We start from the raw sequence: 21,735 nt of genomic DNA on the forward strand, positions 1-21,735 counted from the left end.
TGATCACAGACCTCTCTCCACTGTCTGGTTTGGTTATTTTCCAGAAAACTTGTGGGAAGTGATTGTTAGAAGTCCCTTTTTGCCTTGCAAGATTTTCAGTTTTGTCTTTAAAAAAAACCCCAACAAACTGCAAACATACCATTTTGTGGTTTGTTGCCCAAACAGCTCTTGCTTAGGATATGAATCACTGGGTCCTGGGAGGGTCTGATACCAACACTTCTGTCCTTCGTAGTTGGGAAAACTGTTCTGTCACTAACAATTCTTCATGAGTGTATCCTTTCCAACTGTCTGACAAAAAACTAGAGATCATGTAGTTTCTAACCCCCTACTGTTGGTAGGGATGCCACCCCCTGGAGTGCATTGCTCAGAGCCTATCCAACCTGGCCTTGAACGCTTCCAGGTTTGGGGCAGCCACAGCCTCTCTGAGCTGCCTGTTCCACAGCCTCACCACCCTCACAGGGAAGAGTTTCTTCTTTATGTCCAATCTAACCCTGCCTTCTTTCAGTTTTAGGCCATTCCTTCTTTTCCCCTTGTCCTGTCATTACATGCCCATGTTCGAGGTCCCTCTCCAGATCTCTTGTGGCCCCTTTAGGTACTGGCAGGCTGCAGTAAGGTCACCCTGGAGCCTTTTCTTCTCTAGACTGAACAAACTGTCTTCTTACGAGAGTTGCTTCTGCCACTTAACCATTTTTGTGGCCTTCTCTGGACCTGATTTAACAGCTACACATCCTTTTTATGTCGGGGACCCCAGAGCTGGACACAGCACACCAGCACCTCCAAGTCCTTGGCAGAGGTGCTCTCAACCCCCTCATCCTCCCGCCTGTGCCAATACTGGTGATTGTCCTGACCCAGGTGGAGAACCTGGCACATCTTCAAACTTCCTCATCTAGGAGCTGAAGTATATTTTGAGTGGCAGGGGGAGGAATTGAGTTTCCAATAACTTCCCCTTTATGGCAGTGGTTAGTGGAATTTTTGCATTTTGGAAAGGTATTTGTGTTGTGCATTTGGGATTTCCAAGTCCTGGTTTGGTTGAGCTGTGGTATCTTGTCAGCTGCAGTGTGGATGTGCTGCATCCTGGCTCTCTTGTACAGGCTCTCAGTGTGTGCTCAGACATAAAAATAGGCTGCTGTGGCTGTGTTTCACATGAGTCAGGAGGATATTTGGAGGAGGGAGGTGGGCTGAGCTCAAGAGAAAAGCTGGCTTTGCAGTGATTTGGAGCTTTTATCTGGGTGTAGGGGAGGGTTGGGCTGCATCACTGTGGTTTTTCTGACTGACTTGTATGTGCCCTTGGGCTGTGCTCCCTCTCTGTGATGCTTCATCCAGCCTGCCTGTCACAGTCAGGATTTGTCACAGCATTTGCTGCACAGATTAATATTGCCCTTCTCTGGAATACCTCTGTGTATGTAGGTGGTAGAAGCTCCAGGTGCTCCAGCTCAGATTGGCACTGGAATGGTGGAGGTCAGTTCCCCCAAGTGTCGTTGGGTGAACTGGTGGGACCTTGTCCCTGGTGATGAAGGGCTGGACCATGGAGTTTCCTGGAATCCAGCCTTTCATGAAGCTGTCCCTGGAACCTTGGGCTGCTGAGCTGCTCACTCCATGGGACTGTGTATGCCAGAGGTCCTGGGAGATCTCCTAAACTTTCCTTCCCAGCTGTATAAGGCACTTAGAAAACTTGAACTGATGTTGTGTTAATCCTTTTCTATGCACTGTGTCCCTTCATTACTAGTGGGTTGAAGGACACTTGGCTTGGAGGGGCTCTGACCATGAGGTTTCCCTTAAAGGTGGCATTTTCTTGAGGAGCACTCTTGTGAAAAGTGTTATTTGACTTGAGCTCTGAGAATGAAAACAATGACATTGTGAGAGGGTGGGGAGAGGAAGGAGCCTTACCACCTCTGTGGCTGTGGTTTGACTTCTCTGCATCTGCTGTTGGGTGTGGGGCAGCTCTTCCTCTGCTCTTAAGTTTGCTTGAAGTTGTGAAAAAATAATAGCAGAGCAGAGAAATGGTGCCTTGCAGGTGCTGTGGGTGACCCTGCCAGCACTGCTGGTCACAGCCCTGCGCCAGGCTGGCTCCTTGCCCTGCTTGAGGCCAAATGATGCTGAGGAACTGGGTCCATGTCCAACCTGCAAATAGCACAGCTTGGGAGACCAGTGAGGCTTGTCCAGAACAAGGCATTAAAGCTCAGCCAAGTCCCAAGTGCGTGTTTGATGACCACCTTGGTGACGTGGAAGAACTGATGGAGACTCTGTCTACATCAAACTGTTCCGCGGTGAGGTGGGGCACTTCTGAAGGAGCAGGAAGTGGATGGGAAAAATCTTGAACCAGATTCAAAACAAGCAAGTGGAAGTCACTGAATAAACTGAAATGGTGTTTATGGGGAAGATGAGACAGAGGTGAGCAGTGTCCAGAGGAGGGCAGTGGAGCAGGTGTGAAGGGGATGGAGCACAAGTCTGAGGATGAGCAGCTGAGGGAGATGGGAGTGTTTAGCCTGGAGAAAAGGAGGCTCAGGAGGGACCTTATCACTCTCTACAACTACCTGACAGGAGGCTATAGAGAAGTGAAGGCCCTGCTTCTCCAGGCAGGTGCTCCCTTCAGCTCAGCATCTTCGTAGATTAACTGAAGGGAGAACCTTTCTGGAGAGGCAGGACTTGTGTTTGCTTGTGCCACTCTGGTGGCATTTGTCCATTTCCACACTTGTCTCCATTTGTTCCAGTTTGCCCTGCCTGTAGGTGTGCCTCCTGGTTGTGCCTGTGTTCCCATGTGTGTACATACTCCCTTGGGCTTCCCACTGGCCTGTGCACAGCATCTCAGCCTTGTCCTGACTTGAAGGTGTGGTTATCACCACCTTAAAATATTAGAGGGATACATGATGTAACCCAGCACAGCGTTTAGAGACCTTCAGTGTTAAGATTGACAATTGAAATGCCACCTGCTCAGGTACCTAAGTGTGAATGTCCTGGCTCCTTCAGATCTGTCCTTTCCTGTTCTGGGCTGACCATGGAAAACACAGCTCAGCTGGATGCAGCTGTGGGTGTTCCTCTTTAATTCCATTGTCTGAGGCATGAGCAAAGCTGGGTGATCAGTGGTGATGGTTCCTGACATGGTGATGGAGAGGGGTGGAGCCGTCTCCCCTTTAGCAGCAGGATGGTGACAGCTCTCCTAGGCTGTTCCTGTGGCCTGTGGTAAAAAAGGAGGACAACTCAGGCTGTGGAAAGCTTGGAGCAACTTTAGCATAGCACCAACATAGCTGTGAGCAGCCTCACATGGCAAGCATAAAACGTGTGGGTTAAAGCACCATCTCTGCTGAGCTTGGCCATTTTATTTGGGATTGCTGTGATTTGGAGGTCTTTGAGCACCATCTCCTGCCCTGGTGTGCAGATGGGCATGGTGGGAGAAGGTCCACATAGTTCAGGGAGAAGGAGAAGATCCAGCACATGTGGTGGAGCTGGGATTTTTGTTCCAGTTTGTAGGACTTCTGGAAATATGGAAGTAGTAGGATGATAAACTTATTATGAGTATTTTATTTTAGTGTGAGCAGTAATACTTGGTGGTGTGCATCCGCAGCTTGTCATGTAATGGTTTTAATCTTATTTTTTAAGAGCAGAGGGAGCAATGTTTTTCTTACTGACTGGAGCCAAATCTGCACTCTTGTCCACATCTCTTCATATCGCTCTGGGTTTTGTTTGCACAATATTGTAGTGGATGTAGTGAACATACGGGCCTTAAATTCATTTAATAGTTGCAAGAAAATGAGTTTAAGGTTCTTATAGTATTAAGGTAGACATTTCCAAATTCATTTTTAATGGAACATTTGTTCTCCAAATGTTATTACGCACCATTAAGTCCTCAGCTGCCTGGTGTGTTCTTGTGCCCAGGGACGTTATAGCCAAAGGACATAAACATGTTTATGGGCCCAATTTATTGAACGGTGAGATTAAATATACTAAACTTGAAAATGTCAGTAGAAGCATGAGCGCTTTGTCATAAATCCTGAGTGAGAACATTTGGACATAAATGTCATGCTGCCACATAAAACCAGTGAAAATCAAGTTGTGAGCAGCTGAAAACTTCTCTCACCAGTACAGCAGTTGTAAGCACTGGGATTTGTCAGAATGAAATACGTCCATGGGAGCAGGTAGTATATGGGTTTTTCCTTTTCTGGGCTGACTAGATGTTCCACATGGGGATCATAAACCAGCAAATTATGTTTTAATGCTTCTGTGTGTTTGACATGCATGGGAGTGGGTATGGGCAAAGCTCCCACCCAGCCATAGCTCATTGTCTCACTGCAGGGCAGCACTGGCAGGGAGACCTGATGCTGCTCACTTGATATGTGTGAGTGCATTAAAAAATGGGCAGCATTATCTCTCTCTCTCGTTCTCTCTCTCTCCTTCTCTCTGTATGTGCATATATATATATATCAAAGCAAAAATAATGGCTGAATATGAGAGCAAAGAAGCTCTGCAAGATTTATACAGTGAGATAATGACTTAAATGCTCTCTCTCTATATATACCTCCATATATATCTATATATATATATCTCGGTGCATAAGTTATCTATATATATCTATATATGGATATATAATAGGCAGTACCACACATGATTATCCCTTATTATCTTGGTGCACAAGCCTTGCAGAGCTTTTTCTGCCCTTGTGTTCATGGATTTTTACTTTTTTTATCCCCTGGATTGAGATAAAATCAAGCAGCGCTGCATGAATCAGGCATTTTGCTGCTTTTGTTCAAAAAGCAGTTGGGTTTCCTGCTTTAAAGGACCTGACTGTAAACCTGAATTGTCATTTGGGCTTCTTACCAACCCGGGTCTGTGATATCAGAAGGCACAAGGGCTTGGCTGCCAGTGTGGTCTGGGCTGCCTGTGCTTCTGCACAGGCAGCCTGGATGCAAAGTCATGGAGGGAGAGGAATTTGGGATTTGCCTGGAAGCACACAGCTCAGTCCCTTGAACTGAGGGCCGCTGGGCCTGCATTTGAGTGATGGAAAGCAGTAATGAAACCAGGCTTAATTCCTGCTGCTTTGCTGTGATGCAATGTGCACCAGTATCTAAGGAGCTGAGTCACATCAGTCACCCCACAATAAATCCCAATAGCAGGCTCACAGCCTTTTCTCCATAGTTAGAACCAAGCCCTGTGGTTGGCTTGGGTTTTTTGGGTGGGCTGCATGCCCCATGCTGGGCTGGTGGACCAAGCTTTTCTGGTAGGAGAAGCCCTAGCTCTCACAACTCCATGTGAGATGGCACAAGCACATGTCTGGTAACAGCTGGGAGGGAGCTGTGGTGGTTGTGGTGGGAGGAGGGCGGGGAAGTACCAAATGTGGTTTGCACTTTGGTGTTCCTGATTTAGAGCATGTTTAGCACCGTCTGTGGATGCTCCAAGAACTGTGAGCTCGTGGCTGTGTTATCTAGTTTGGAAGTGAAAACTAAGGTCTATGTATAGCAGGTTTGATAAGCTTTCCTTAAGTGAGAAGAGGTTTGGTTAAAAATATCTTCATGAAGCTTTATAGTTTTTTACATACTTCTTTTTATATAAGCATATGTACATATATATGTAAAATACCTATGTTATATATAGAGATATACAGAAGTATGTATAATATATACACAGATATACACAAATGCATATAAAAATGCATCAGGCTGAATAGGTACTTTAGAGATGTGTGTGTGTATATTGTATTGGGTTTGTATGGTCAGGTTTTGGTAGTGGGGGGCTATGGAGGTGGGTCCTGTGAGGAGCTGCCAGAAGCTTCACCCATGTCCAGGGGAGTCAATGCCAGCCAGCTCTAGAATGGACCCACCGCTGTCCAAGGCTGGGCCCATCAGGAATGGTGGGAGTGCCTCTGGGACAACAGATTTAAAAAGAGGGGCAAAAAAAAGCTGGTAACTTCAGCCAGTAGAGAGAGAAGTCAGAACATGTGAGAGCAACAGCTCTGCAGACACCAGGGTCAGTGGAAAAGGAGGGGGAGAGAAGAGGCCATGCTGGAGTAGGTTTGCTGGCAGGACCTGTGGAAGGGACCCATGCTGGAGCAAGGGAGAAGTGTGAGGATTTGTCTCCATGAGGAGAAAGGAGCAGCAGAGACAACATGTGATAGACAGACCACAGATCCCATTCTCTGCTTACTGCTGAGGGAAGAGGAAGAGAATTCAGGAGTGAAGTTAAACCTGGGAAAAGGGAGAGATGGGTGGGAAGTGATTTAGTTTTAATTTCCCGTTACTCTATTCTGTTCTGATTAGCAAAAATTCAAACTAATTTCCCCAAGCTGAGTCTGGTTTGCCAGTGACAGTCACTGGTGAGGGGTTTCTCCCTGCCTGTATTTCAACCCACGAGCCTTTTGTTATATCTTGTTATATTTTCTCAGGTGAGGAAGGCACGTGTAGAACAGCTTTGGTGGGCATCCGGTATCCAGGGCACATATGTGCACACATCTTCATAAAACATCTATGTAATGCATAGGTACAAAAATGTCTACCGTATATACGTGTGTGTGTATATACACATGCACACGTATAAAAAAAGGATGCCTATATCAGTCTGTATAGTTTCTATAGGGTTTTTTTTGTATGTATATATTTGGCTATATCAGAGCTGTGAACTGAAGGTGCAGTGGGAGGTTTTGGTGTAGGTTAAACTGCCTTAGAAAGTGTTAAATTTTAGACCAGCTGGAAAAACTCCAGCTATGATATTCTTCTGTAAGCAGCTATTTTTGCTGTTGTGCCCGCAGAGGGAAGGAGAAGTGCTCCCTGTAGCCATGGGGGCACAATGGCTCAAGAGGAAACTCGAGGTGTGGTTATCTCTCTGGAAAAAGTGAGTTTCTTTTTGCAGCTCACAGATGATGACCCTTCACATTGCTGTTTGAAGCAAGGTGTTACTCAGCTTGATAAAACAGGGTTAATTAGTTATTTTGGAGGAGATATGGCTTTATTTGAATCTTAGGCTCCTGACCTGTAGTAGACTCAAGGATAAGTGTGCTGTTTGCATTGCTCACTGACCTACACAGAGAAAACCCTCACGGTCTTGAGCCAGGATATCTCAAGTGCTTTTTTGGCGGAAACTCTGCCTTTTTGCTCTCTAGTGTCCTAGCAGATCTTCCATTCACCCAACGCTCACCTGGCACAGTCTCCCACCTCATGACAGAGTCATCCTGCCTGTCGGCACTGGAAATGGCTCTGAATGCATTCCTAGCTGCTGTATGCACTTGTTATGGAAATACTCATCTTTATAGAGGTGCTTTGGTCACTCACCTCTTAATCCAGCTCTTTCTCAAGGCAGTGCAGGTGTGTGGCTGCAGTGCAGGTGTGTGGGTGAGCTTGTGCTCTTCTGCCCTGTTCCTGCAGCTGCGTGGTGGCTGAGTACCCAGGGTCTTCCTGTGCTGAAGAGTGCAGGAGATTTTACAAGTAAATTCTGATTTACTAGTAAATCAGAAGAGTAGAGTGTGTTGGATTCAGTGTGTTGGATCAGAGTGTAGAATGTGTTGGATTAACTGATGGGTTTATCACCCTTTACATGCATAGTAGCTGTTGAACATGTTATTGGTGCTGCTTCTCTGCAGCCTGAACCCATAAAAGGTGTTAAAACAACAATAATAATGATAATAATTGCAACAAAATCTCAAAGACCTACCCAAGAAAAGCAAAGCGTGGCCATTTGGGGATGAGAGAAGCTCTGCTAGACCTGATGTCTGCAGATCCCCCTTCCTCACCTGTGGCTTCTCTGCCCCGCAGGCATCGACATTCTCAAGCTGGTGGCAGCCCAGGTGGGGAGCCAGTGGAAGGACATCTACCAGTTCCTGTGCAACGCCAGCGAGCGGGAGGTGGCGGCGTTCTCCAACGGCTACGCGGCCGACCACGAGCGCGCCTACGCCGCGCTGCAGCACTGGACCATCCGCGGGCCCGAGGCCAGCCTGGCCCAGCTCATCAGCGCCCTGCGCCAGCACCGCCGCAACGACGTCGTGGAGAAGATCCGCGGCCTCATGGAGGACACCACGCCGGTAACGCCGGTAATGCCGGGCTGGGCTGTGGTGTAAATCTTGCCTTGTGAGGTGTGGTGGTGTGGGACATGGCTGTGGCCTTGAGCTTAGCTCGTGGCCTGGTAGCTCCCTCTCTTCAGGGAGGACTTGCATTGAAGCCACGTGTTGCTTTTGAGCAAGGCTTTGGTAACGTTTGCTCAAATCGCAGTCAGAGTTTTGATGGGCTCTAGAGTTCCATGTGCTTTGTGGATATCTTTGGAGGTCACCAGGAGGATCTGGTACCTGAGCCCTTGTGCCAGGAACATGGAGGAAAAAGCATCCCTGTTACCATGATATTTTCTGAAAAATCCCTTCACCAGAATTTCTCTCCTGGGAAGCTGAGAAGCCTCAGAAAAGAATGAAAACAGTAATTATCTGATTGCTTGGGTCTAGAGATTGTTTACCAACAGGTGCATCTTTGACTGGTTCCATGTGAATTGTTTTAACTTAATGGCCAATCACAGCCAGCTGTGTCAGACTCTCTGAGTCAGTCATGAGCTTTCATTATCATTCTTGTTAAGCTTACTGATGTATCCTTTCTCTTTCTTTAATATAGTTTTAGTATAACATTCTTTAGTATAATATGATCCAATCCAATCCAATATAATATAATATAGTATAATATAATAATAAATCAGCCTTCTGAGAACATGAAATCACATTCTCATCTCTCACCTCATCCTAAAAACCTCACAAACACCACATGTCCCCCTTTAAACTTGCTCAAATGCTGTGGATTTGTGAGAAGGGCCAAGTACCCTTGAGCACAAAGTGTTGATTCCTCCAGGATGGTGACTGGTGGCATGAGGGAGGCCATGTATGCAGTCCTCCAGAGTTGTTGCTCTTCTTTGCCAGCACTGGCCTTAAACGGTCCCATATTTTGGGAGAATAAATAAATTGCTGCAGAAGATCCTGCAGTAGGTTCTCAGCTGAGTGTAAGTCATCAGGAGGTGCTTCTGTGACCTTTGCAGATTTGTTTTGGCCGCTGCTGCCTTACTTGTTTCAGTTTTTTGGCTCTGATAACTCAGTGGTCTGCCAGAAGTGTTTGTAAAGGTGATGAGTGGGGCTTTTTCTGAACATAGAAGCCCGTGGGACAACATGTAGAGATGGCAGTAGTTGAGGCATGGCTGTTCCCCCTAAACTGGCTGGTGAAACATTTCCCATTGCCTTAGCACTGACCCCGACCCAAAGGGGAGCAGGTGAATGCTTGCAGACATCTCTGGGCTCTTGGTGGGGCTTTGGCAGGGTGGAATGTTGCTCACAATAGAGCTTATGAAACAGAGCATTTATCAGGGCAAGGGATTCCCAAATTCTGGTTTGACCGACAAAACTTCCCCTTATATGAAGGACTGTGATCCCTTCACTGTTTTGCATATCTTAAATTATTTTGTTTGATCCCTTCACTGTGTCATATCAATTATTTTGTTTAGTGTATTAAACACCTTATTCCCTTGTGACCATTGTATGAAATCAGAAGTTGAGATGTGTTGGCAGGAGCCCTGGGCTTGTGTTTCAGGGAGACCCTGAGTCAGGTGTTTGCTGAACATCCTGCCCAAATCTTGGATAGGTGGGCTTTGCCGGTTGTCTGATCTCTCCTGCTCAGCTGCTAGTTTTTTCCTTTCAGCTCCTGGTAACTAATAGCATGTGGCCTTCTAATTGGTGGAAAAAATAAAATTTAAAAACCTAAGATAAAGCTATGTTTAGGAAGAGAAGTGAGGCAGAGAAAATTGCCATTTTGCACATATGAGTTACAGTTTCCAGCATGTGCACTGTCCCAGAAGGACATGTTGTCCTCTTGCTCTCCTGGAGCAGGTAGTAACCTGTGTCCTTGTATTTACTGCTTTGACTTTGAATACTGGGACAAAGCTCTGGGCAAGGACATTGGATAAAACACGGGACTTGTTCCTCAGCACGACACATAATTAACAGACTTGGGCTCTGCAGTGCTGAATGCCCCTGGCTCTTTTGGCCAAGACCATCAGGTTGTGCTTATCAAGCAGTACAGAATGCAGGTGGTGGCTCCAGGAGCAGAGTTTATGGGGTGACCTGTCAGGGTGAGTACTCCCAATGATGGAGTAAACACAAGCTGTGCCCATAACTCTGAAAATACAGCAAGCAGATGTTCCAGAGAATGAGCAAATCCAAATTTCAAGGATAACTGTATGCAAGTCTCCTGGACCTCCCAAACAGCTTTCCTGTGTCTCTTTGTTTTTTAAAACAGCGTGTTGTCTTTTCCAGTGTCCAACATACCTGGACCCTGGGGTGGTTCCCCATCAGTCTCACTTGTTTTTCTAGAAATGAGTACAATTGTGTTGTTGATCTTCCAAGCAGGTGGCTCGAGTCCACATGAGAAATTTGGCTAATTTCAGCAAAGGAGTTGTTTTTTAACAAATTCACCCAAACTGTCACATCCTGTTTCCCTATTCATCTCATTGGGCTTTTTCAGATAAGCATCCCTCATGATCAACCTTAGGAGTTGGCCATTGCCCTGCCCTGGAGATCCTGGAGCCGTGTGTGGGATGTCACAGCCTGGCAGCACCCCAGGGTACAGATCCAGCAGGGCAGTACATTGTGTTTCTGTGAGGTGCTGCCTGCTGGAACCTGTCTGCCTCCTCTCCCTGAGCTGGCTCCTGTGCTGTCAGTGTGGGTGGTGATACAACAGCCCTGCAGGGAATGGGGGAAGCAGTTTGTGCATTAGAGACCAAATCCCTGGAGAATTGTGCTGCTGGCTCATCATCCTCACAGCAGGCCAGGAAGCCAAGAGCTCGGTGCCAGGAGCAGGCATGGAGGTTGATCTTTGGGGTTTTTTAAATCTGCTGGTTGGAAAGCCTTTAATTAGAGCTAATAGAGGTTTGACTCTGGGTGATTTGTCTATCCAAACACAGATAAATTGAGGCAGTTTCTCTCTGTACCAAAGTTGTTTGATCTGGAGGAACGGGTCACCCTGTTGGTGGTAAGAGTGGGTGCTGTGGTCTCCAGCCCTGCAGAAGGAGTCTTGCAAAAAAACCCCCTAAAACAGCAAAAAAGAATGAAAAGAGTTTTTGGTTCTGCAAGGGGAGTGAGGACTCTCATAAGCAATGCAAATGCATGCATCCTCCTGTAGCTAAGCTGCCCAGAGAGGTTGTAGATGTCCCATCCCTGGAAGTGTTCAGGGCCAGGCTGGATGGGGCTTGGAGCAGCCTGGTCTAGAGGAAGGTGTCCCTGCCCCTGGCAGGGTGTTAGAACAAGATGAGCTTTAAGATCCCTTCCAACCCGAACCATTTTGTGAGTCCAGGTAACAGCATGATGCCCCTAGGGTGACCTGAGCCAGCAGTGAGTCTCCAACGTGTGCTGGTGTATCCTACATGGGCCCAGGAGGGATGGATGCATGGATGGCTGTGCTGTCTGGGATGCCTTTGGCTCTGCCCAGCATCCCTGGGTGCAAAACAGAGTTTCCCCATCTCTCTGCACAATCCCTGTGTTGTAAGAAAGCACTCATAACTCCAAGTCATGGGTAAAAATTGTTACTGAATGCTGTAGCTGTCAGATGGCAAATCAGTACCCTAAACATATTTCATCCCACCCACTATTGCACCCTTCTCTTTAATCCTTTATCTGGTGTCTGCCTTCAGCTTGTAAAACCTATGGAGGCAAGGCTGCTCTCTCTTGTAGTGCCCTGTTCCCTCAGCAGCCTTTTGTGCTCTGAAATCCCAATATTTACAACCCCTGATATGAATAGGGAATTATGGGAGTCTCTGGAGTGTTACAGCATGAAACAGGAACATTTTCCTCCAGGTGAGGAACAGCTCCACTACAGACTTGCCTGCTTTTTTAGCTGTGGGAGATTATGCTGGTTTTGCATGGCACTGGATGAATTTAGGTTAAACCGAGATTAGCCCTCTGAATCATTTCGCTCGGGGTTTTTTGCAGCTGAGCCAGAAAATACAGTGAATGCAGAAGCTGTGGAAAGGTTTTTAGGGGTGCATTTAACTCATAGGGCTCCTTTTAAAGCCTGGCCCTGGCCACAAATGTTTGTTGGACTCAAGGTTTGCAAAATCTGTCCCCTCACAGGCAGGTTTGCCAGGCAGAGGCAAGCCTAGGCACTGCTTATCAGGCACAGGCACATCCCAAATTAGTGCTGCTGACAACAAAAACAGGGGAAAGAGTGGGGGGGGAAGAAGGGAGAGATTTCTTCCTGCCATCCCAGCAAACTGCAATTCTCCATTTTTGGGGTTAAAATCAGAAAAACTGATTTTTACCAGTATCCACTGGGTAATGAGATTTTTTTGTGTGTGGTGCATAGCAGCATTTTGCAGCTGCCACGGGGCTCTGCGCTCACCTGGGCTGGCCTGGGGTGGAGCTGGCATAGCTGGGCTGCATTGGCTCCCCTGAGTGTCCTGCTGTGAGCAGTGCTTTAAGCTCTTAGTGTTTTATTTATGGCTCTGCTGGCCTTGGCTGAAATATTTCAGGGGCTGGATGGAAGGGAAGCAAACAGCCTCACTCAGGGCATTCAGCAGCACAGCCTCAGCAAAGCTGAGAAACGAACCCAAACCATGAATAAGGGAGATGTTGAAAGTGGAGAGGGGAAGGCTACAGCCCCAAGCCCAGGAAGGTTCAGTTTTGTGGCTAATTTCATGCTGCATGTAATCCCCTGAGTCAGCAGATGTGTCAAGGCTGGGGCTGGTGTGAGGTTAAGCTGTGGGGTTTTGGGGTATTTCAGAGGAGAAGAGGATGTGAAAGCAACCCCATGTCCAGGCACGTGGCTGTGGCAGGGCCTTGTGGCTCCATCTCTTGCTCTTTCACAGGTCAAAACCCTGAGGGGGAAGTCAAGAGCCTGACATAGTGTTCCTCAAACTCAGCCCCTGTCAGCTCCCACCCATCCCCTTCACTTCCTCTTGTGGCAATGCAGGACTGGGCTGGGCCCAGAAATTAGGAATTAAGTTTGTGCTGTGTTCATGTTCCAGCACTGGAGTGAGTAAAGCTGTTGGATGGATTTCCCAGCCAGAAGGGCCTGTGGTCTGAGGGCTGGGAAGTGCCCAGGCAGCCAGGAAAATAACAAAATTGCTTTCTGGAGTTACATCAGGTTTTATTTGAGGCACAAAGCTGTAAGGTGAAGTGGCCAGAGCCCTGGGGAAGGTGTAGGGCTGGCTGGGTTTTGCTGGAGTGGGCATTGCTCCAGGTTTGCTCTAAGCCATGACTTGATTTTCAGCAAACTGGCATTGGGTTTGAACTATGCTGGAGAATGTGCAATAAACAAAATGTAATAATTCATAAAATAATGCAAAGAGAAGCAGCATAAACACAACAATATAAACTTTGTATATGCAGTGATATTGAGGCTTCCCTGCAGTGGTGGCCACATCTCTTGGGGTCTCTGTGTTTGCAGTGTAATGGGTTTGGGAGCATAAGAGGAAACTAGAAGATGGTTTCTTCTGCTAGCCAAACTCAGTATCGACTAACTCAGCCTGTAATTGGGTTTGGAACTTCTTCATCAGGGTTTCATCACCTCTTCATTATGGTTTGAGTTGAAAAAGTGAGTGGGCAAATCCACAGAAAGGAGAAGCCACCAGAGGCTCTCCTGAAGAAATTATCTGCTTGAGTAGCACTCGGCCCACAGAAAGCCAGGGCAGGGTTGATGGGGAAGAGCCGTTTCCTCCGTGGGTGGCTGCAGTTTTGGTTGTGGCATCTAAACCCTGCCCAGACCCAGCATTGCCCATCCTGAGTCATCTGAGGCTTGGCTTGATCCCTCCTCCCCAGGGCTGCCTTGTGTTAAGGGAAGAGGCTCCACCACAGAGAGGGGTCGAGCATTCTCCTGAAACCACATGTGTGGGGTGAAGGGCACAGAGAGGAAATTTGGGCTTTCCCACCCCAGCACCCTCCTGGTCTTCCCATCCTGGCAGGGACATGCCTTCTGCTCTGCAGCACCACACACCATCACTGCCCTTCTCTGACACCTCGGCGAGACCTCATGGCCCTGCCAAGGTGTTTAACCTGCCAGGGTCTGTGTGCCCCCTGTGTGCCCCACACAAACACCCTGTGCACCATGAAACTGCTGATCCACAGGGATCCTCCCTACCTACCCCTGTGGGGTCCACAGCAAGAGCATTCCACACCAGCACCACTCTGCCTGCAGCATCACCTGGGCTGCTGCCCAGCCCACCCTGCTCCATGTGCCGGGGTTTTTCCTGCCGCATTCCCTACAGAGGCATAACAGACCTGGGAATAAGGGCTGGTGTCAGTCGGGTGTCATCTTCTGGCAGGGAATCTGGGAAGTGACTGCCTCGGTGCTAAATTTATCCCCCCCACATCCCAGAGGGTGCACAGCCACCCTCAGCAGCAGCAGCCAGCCTGCCACCCGCCTTTGTTCCTGCCTGCTTGCGGCAGGAGGAATTGCTGGGAAGCATCGCCTGAGGGAAGGGTGTTTTTTAGTGCCTGCTGCTGCTCCTTCCTAATATTAGCACAGCAGCTGCAGTTTCTGTTTGTCTGAGCTAAGCTTTTATTGCAGTACTGTAAAACGGAGGCAGCAAATGGGACCAACCCGTTCAAACAGAGCTGGTGACAGCAGCTGTGAAAGAAAACAAAGCCAGGCCTGTGTCTTCTCCTGACCCATCCTCTTCTGTCCTCTTCTCTCCTCCTGTCCCTATCCCCTTCTGTCCCCTTTTCTTCCTTTTAGGAAGGACCTTCAGACACCCTGCTTAGAGCTGCTTAGAGCACCCTCCCAGATGCATTGGGATCCAAGAGGATGCTGGTGCTTGAACCGCAGTCTAAAGTACTGCAGTACACAGGAGCTTTTAGGATTTTTTAAATTAATATTTTTTGGCATTGAAAATCTCTTGGTGCAGTGCTCAAAAAAAGAAAAAACTAAAAAAAAAAGACAAAACCTGGCAGAGCACCTCTGATGGGTTGTAGGAAGCTGCTGTTGTGACAAAGCCACTGCAGTGCCTTTGGTTTCCGTGCTGGACTGTGCATCTAACAGTGTCCCATGTGTCTCTCTCTGCAGGTGCAGATGCAGGCTCAGTGGCAAGTGCAGGAGCCCATCAATGAGGATGTAAAGGTGAGAAATCCCATAGTTCTGGAAAGGCAAAAGGTTGCAAGAGGGTTTTTTGGGGTTTTTTTCCCCAGCCAAAGCTTGGTTTCACCCAGTCACCACTCATAAAAATAGGAATGGCCAAGGTGGTTTCAATGCAGTGAGTCACAGGCTATGAATAGTATGTTTTTACACCTATTCCACAGGCTTCACCTCACAGCAGCCTTTTGCATTCCCTGGTCTTTCCAAGCCCTCATTCCCAGTTGCTTTTTTCCTGTGGTTTAAACATTAACACACATCCAAGCATCCTGTTTGCTTTGCCTCAAGCTTGCAACTGTTCAGCTATTTGGAAAGCTTTGGGCTCCCGGGACAGCTACAGTCAAATAACCTCGGGTGATTTTGTCTTTCCTGGCGTGTTTTAGCAGCTGTTTAATTAAACTCCAAATGAGTTGGTTCTGGGAAGACAGAGCTGGGGCAGCTGTCTGCTCCCTGCCCTCCCTTGGCCAATTGTTGCTCGGTCATCAGGATCCTTTTTGGGAATTGGTAGGTGGGTTTGTGGTTAAATATGAGGTAGATGAGCTGCACAAGGCAAAACTAACCCCTAAAGCCTATATTATTTTTAAAGGGGATATCAGAGCATATTACAATTTGGAAAGTGCTGCTGTCCTGGTCCTTCCCTTGACATTCCCCCTTAATGGCCATAGCTGATTCTCCATGATGTGCTGTACTGGAAAGGGAATTTCAGGGGAGAAGGCAGATTCTTTTAATTAAAAATTAAAGCTGACTTTTATTTTTAACATGCCTATTGCGTAATGCACTGTGCTAGAACAAATCCTCCCCTGTTTATTTTCAATGAGGGGAGAAAAAAAACCCTTTTATTCTACCAGGAACAGGCTTCAATGTTAATTTAATGTGAACTAATGGGCGTCCCAGCAGACATGTGATTTGTGGGTGGTGAATTCCTCGACACGGATGAGGAATGTTCAGGCACATCCATGCCGGCGCGGAGGTGGCTCAGCAGCTCCCTTTCCCACAGCCTTTAATCCCAATTTTGCATTTCATTTCTGGGTTGTAGGCAAAAGCTTGTTAGCAGGAATAGCCTGATCTCCCCTCTGTAGGAGAAAACAGGGTTGTGAAATGCTGTTGGGAGAGGGAATTGCATGGGGACAGGGCTTGCAATTCTTTTCCCTGGCAGGTCAAGCAGGGACACAAGGTTGGGGAAAAAGGTTAAATATTGGATGGCCCTTAAAATAACCTGTTTAGAAGGACTTGGTGACCTGCAGGGAGTGGGAACAAGGAATGCTCTGCTTGAGATTTGCACCCTGAGGGGATGTTGAGAGGCAGAGGAGGATAGATAATGTTCGCTACTGTCTTGGAGGTGGGAAGAAGTTTCAAGAAGAAACATGCAGAGTACAGTCAGCATAGGAAGCAGGTTCACACCAGCACCCAAATTCATAGAATCATAGAATTGTTAAGGTTGGAAATAACATTTAAGATCATCAAGTTCAATCCTTAACCCAACACTGCCAAGTCCACCACTAAACCATGTCCCCAGCTGCCACATGTTTTTTTAATGCCTTCAGGGATGGTGATTTCACCACTTCCCTGGAGAGCCTATTACAATTCCTGACCACTCTTTTGGTGAATAAATTTTTCCTAATATCCAATCTAAACCTCCCCTGGCACAGGTTGAGGCCATTTCATCTTGTCCTGTCTCTTGTCACCTGTCACTTGTCAAATGGTGCTGCTTTCCAGTGCTGTGCTTCCCAGCAGTGCTTGCTTCTCCTGATGTCTTCAGAACTGTGCAGCTGAACATTTGCCCTTAGCTCACATCCAGGACAGGAAAAAGCAAAGGCACTTGGGTGACACTGTGGTCAGTGCCAGCTCCTGCCTGTCCTTCCTTGCTCTGAATTTGGAGGCTGGTGGGATGGACTTTTCCATCAGGCTTTAATGGGATGCTCACAGGAGCAAGGATGAGATGGGGCAAAACAGATCATTAATTTGATGTGGAGCTGGTCAGAGCCATGTGCTGCATTGGAGATCCCTGAAGGGTCTCACAGCCCTTGCCTTGCTGCCTTGGCACTCCTGGCTGGAGCTGTGGAGCCAGCTTTTAGCAAACAACAGGTGTGGAGCAGCTTTTGGGCATCATCACCTCTTGCCTCCAAGAGCTGTGCTTTAGCTTTTAATAAACTGAGTCTGAGAAGGAGGGCCCACCTAAAATGCTGTGCTGAGGTTGCACGTGTGATCCTGGTGCAGTGGTTGCTCCTACCAGGTGTCCCAAGGGTGTGGGTTGTGTTACTGCTCCTGCCTGATCTGCCAAATGCCAGTGCTGATGTCTACCCCAGGCCATCTCCTGTGCCTGTTGTGGGCCAGCAGAGGGTGGGCTGGAGTGTTTTGAAAGCTGGGGTGCAGGTGGGTTTGGGCGTTACCCATTGCATAGCGTCCCCCCAGTTAACTTTCCCTCTGTTTCCTCCCCCCAAAGCTGGAAGGTGACAAGCTGGCGCTGCCGGTGAGCCCCAGCCCGGTGAGCCCCGCGCCCACGCCCAGCCCCAAGCCCCCCGAGGCGGCCGTGCTCACCGTGGAGCCCTCTCCTTCTGAGAAGAAATGCTTCTTTGTTGACGAGGCCGAGCCTCTCCTGCGCTGCGACTCCACCTCCAGCGGCTCCTCCGCGCTCAGCCGGACAGGCTCTTTTATTACCAAAGGTACCAAAAGCAACCCAGGGCAGAGTGGGAGGACAGAAGGGACGCCATGGTGTGTCCCATGTGGTCAGCACACGTGGTAGAGCTGCCCAACGCATGATATCATTAAAGTAAATAATTGGGAAAACTGGCTCTCCAGGATACGCTTATCACATCCTTGTTCCCGACCAGAATATCCTGTTAACAAAGATGATAAAAATTTGAGACAGAAAAACATCTTTAAAGGCTTTTAACTCTTTGAAGTTCTGCTAGGGAAGTTGTAGCATCTCTGGGTGTTTGGGGGTGTTTCTCCTGACTTTTGGCTCTTGCGTTGGCCAGTGCATTTCTGCATGAGATTAAATCCGAGAATGTAATTTCCAGACTGATTCTTGTTTTGGGTTTTTAAAATTTTTTTTTATTCTTGGTCCTCTTTGCTAATGAAGTACCATTAGTCACCCCTCTTTGTTTTAGGGGCTTTAATTTACTGCATTTAACTTGCTGCATTTAATTTCTGATGAAGGTGAAACACTGAGCTCAGTCAATCTACCAAATTTATACTTGGGTATGAAAATAAAGCTGACCCAACGAAAACAACTTGAAAGAGCAGGATTCAGCTTTTTTGGCTCCCCTCCTGTCCTCACTTTTCCGAATTGGCCATTCAGCATTTACAAATGCTGTGTTTGCTCTTGCAGGATCCTGGCTGAGGTGTCTCAGCAGCACTGCCTTCTCCATCTTCCCTCATCCCCATCATTTGTCACCCTCCACCTTTGCCCTCAGTTCTCCCTGTGGCATGTCCCTCTCCAGAGGTGCCATCAGGGGATGGGCTGAGAACAAGCCCTGGTTAGCAGAGGTTTCTTGGAGAGTTCCTTGATCAATCCCTTTCCTCCTACAGAAAAGAAGGACACCGTCCTGCGCCAGGTGCGCTTGGACCCATGCGACCTGCAGCCCATCTTTGACGACATGCTGCACATCCTCAACCCCGAGGAGCTCCACGTGATCGAGGAGATCCCGCAGGCCGAAGACAAGCTGGACAGGCTATTTGAGATCGCTGGAGTCAAGAGCCAGGAAGCCAGCCAGACCCTCCTGGACTCTGTCTATAGCCACCTTCCCGATTTACTGTAGGCACTGGGTCACCGCACGCTCTCCGAATATCTGCTAGATCTAGCTTGGCACTCGTTAAGATGACCAACAATACGCAGGCGGGATTTTTTGTAGAATATACGGCCAGTATTTTCATTGAGGTGTCCTTGGTTTTTTTGGGGGGGTGCAGTTTGCCAGCATTGCACCCCTCCACCGTAACTCTATTGCTCAGTCCGAGTCTTTGCAGCCTCTGCCCCCTCCCCGAGCCTCTTTTCTCCTTGTTCTCATTCCAATCAGATCAGACAATGCACTTTAAAAAAAAGAAAACAAACAAAAAAATCCAAAACTGCAGTTAATGAACTGAAAGACCACCAATCTGGTGTAATCTAACACATCACATTGGGGATTGCTCTGTAATCCTCTTCCTCTGTCAAAGCTGTCGCTCAGAGTGACCATCTCCCACCACTTCCCTTCGCCTCAGGGCAGTAAATGGCAAAATCACGCAAAAATCCCACCCCAATTGTTGCTGGTTACTGTCTCTTAACGCAGCTAAGCTTCCCACCCGAGCTGACTTTTTTTTTTGATGTACTCTTGTTTGGCTCATATCCATTGCTGAGATTTTACTAGCACGGTTATTTATTGTATGGTTTTCACCCGGACAACGCATCGCGCTCCTAATGTGCTACAGCAGAAGCGCTTAAACCACAAGGAAAAGGGTCAAGCCCCACCAACCTTCAAGGCAGTGGAAAGATCCTTTGCCTTCAGTTGAATGTAAGGAGTTATCCTGCCTTGCCACGTGTGGGAATGGTGGGGCCCCAAAGGGAGCCGGTGCTGGACGTGGGGAGGCGAAGGCCACCACTGGTCCCACTCTCCTCGTGCTGTAAGACTTAAACCAAGCTATGCTTTTACACTCGTGTCTCTTGTTTTTTATACAGATGTGGCCGATAAGTTCTCCAAAGACCTTATGTGGTCTCAATAGTATCTTCAAATCACACTTCACTTTTTATTAAAAGAGGTCGGGGGTGGGGGGTATGGGGGACAAAAAGCTGCATCGTAAAAAGTCTGTCTGATTATATTTGCAATTATTATGCTCCCGTAACGAACAGTCTGTACTATGCTCAATTTGAAGAAATAATGGTATGAGGGTGGCATGAGCTGCCCCATGGGAAGGGGTGGGAGTGGGGGAAGAGGGGAATGAATTGAAAAATTGCCTTCCGGTGTACTAATTTATTAATAAATACTAGGTGTTTGTTACTTGACACAATTCTGTGTTAACCTCCTTAACAGCTGCCTCTGCTCGGGGACACCTGGGTTGGGGGAGGGGCTTTTTTGGGGTGCCCATGGTGATGAGGGGGATTTTGCAGTTTGGGGGTTGTGAGGAGGTGGCTTTGAGGCCAAAACATGATTGCTGTCTGTTGGTAGCACTGCCTTGAGTCCCCACGGTCGCTGCTGGAGCTCCCAGCAGGTCCCCACCCTGTGCTGGGGTGGGGAGCCTGTGCTAATCCCCATAGCAGTGACAGATCAGATGGCTGATGGGGCTTCCAGGGCTGGTTTTTGCAAACTCTCAAAGTCTTTGCGGGCATTTTGGGGAGCCTGAAGTATTAATTTTCCAGGAAGCAGCTGCTGTGCTGAGTCACTCCCGAGCGAAGGTCTTGCAGTCACAGCATTTCTGTCGCTGTTACATTGCCCATGTCTTTAAACTCTAAACTGCCAAATAACTCATCCCTTGTTATTCTGCCTACAAATTGAATCCTTAATGGGAAAAATGCTTCTGGTTTATAAGACTGTCATTTTGTTTACTTGGTTCCAGAGTGATTTCTGTTATTGAGGGTGCTGTGTTTTCCTTCTGACTGGCACTGGAAATTGCTGGTGCAGGACTATACATAGGTACATGATTAAAACTTTTCAACACATGCACAGATGAAATATAGTGTGAAATAGCAAGAGCCTTTATTGGGAGCTCTGGGGTAGAGTTTTCCCTTGGTGACAATGAAACATTTAGCTCTCGGTGCCTGCAGTTCTGAGGTGGAACCCAGTATTGGCCTGTTGGCAGGAGGTGTTGGGACCAGTGGTGGTTGATCCACCTGGGCAAGAATTGGTAAGGGGAGGGAAGGCATGCAGTTCTGGGCTCAATCAATAGTTGGCTTTAAATTATCCTCAGCAGGTTCTTGGAGCAAGTCCAGCTGGGAAGTTAAAAATTGTCTTTTTCTGGTGGTCCAGGTTCTCCCATGTAAATGCATGAGGTGTAAGCAGTACAGCCATCATGCCACCCTCCCAGGAACCACCAACCCCACCCTGCAGCTGCACTTCCTGTCCTGACAGCCACTCATTTTCTGATGGGCTTTGAAGGTAAAGCGAGAAGAAAACCAGTCCTGGGAAGAGGATTTAGCCAGCTGAAGAGACACCACAAAACAGGCATGTTGTGGAGGTGCCTTGGCCTGGAGCTGCTGAGGAGGCACAAGGAAGCTGTTTGGTTCCCTGGGTTGTTGGGATGCATTTAATTCATCTGGATGGCAGGTCGTGGATGTGGCCAGGACCTGGGCAATCCTTGGCTCTGTGCTGTGCACACTTCCAGCATGGTTCCTTTCTTTAATTGCACCTGGATATTGACCTTTTCCCTGGCTCTGTCATTTCAGATTTCCAACTTTTTGTTGCATGCATATGTATATGTGTGTACAGTATATTTATTATACATTTATCAATACGTTATATATTTAGATAAACTACAAAAATATTTTAATATATTGTGCTATTTCTATATTTACATATTTTCCTACCTTATGACTATATATTTTTACAGGTGTATAGTATATAAATATTTTCTGTCTCTGGGGGCGTGTAGAGAAAAAATATCTGAGAGCAGCTGAGCCCCACATACAGGCAGGGTATTTCCTGGCAGCGTGGGTGGTGTGAGGAGCCACAAGCCCTGTGCCCCCACCCTTCCTCTGAGC

The 21,735-nt window shown here is 47.7% G+C and overlaps 1 protein-coding gene across 5 annotated transcripts in view; it reads left to right on the top strand.

Moving 5' to 3' along the window:
• TNFRSF21 (TNF receptor superfamily member 21) overlaps positions 1 to 21,524 on the top strand; it is a 37,299-nt gene extending 15,775 nt beyond the window's left edge. For 3 of the 5 annotated variants that reach the window (XM_054630311.2, XM_077175159.1, XM_077175161.1), the window contains exons 4-7: positions 7,737 to 8,011; positions 15,000 to 15,053; positions 17,509 to 17,728; positions 18,597 to 21,524. In XM_054630311.2, coding sequence (XP_054486286.2) covers positions 7,737 to 8,011; positions 15,000 to 15,053; positions 17,509 to 17,728; positions 18,597 to 18,826 — 779 coding nt within the window. In that variant the 3' untranslated portion in view covers positions 18,827 to 21,524. The remainder of the gene's footprint in view (positions 1 to 7,736; positions 8,012 to 14,999; positions 15,054 to 17,508; positions 17,729 to 18,596) is intronic. The other 2 variants (XM_077175162.1, XM_077175160.1) reach the window with 1 other exon arrangement.
• The last annotated feature ends 211 nt before the right edge of the window (positions 21,525 to 21,735 follow it).

Source organism: Agelaius phoeniceus, chromosome 3 (genome assembly GCF_051311805.1).
Source record: "Agelaius phoeniceus isolate bAgePho1 chromosome 3, bAgePho1.hap1, whole genome shotgun sequence".
Classification (NCBI taxonomy): domain Eukaryota; kingdom Metazoa; phylum Chordata; class Aves; order Passeriformes; family Icteridae; genus Agelaius; species Agelaius phoeniceus.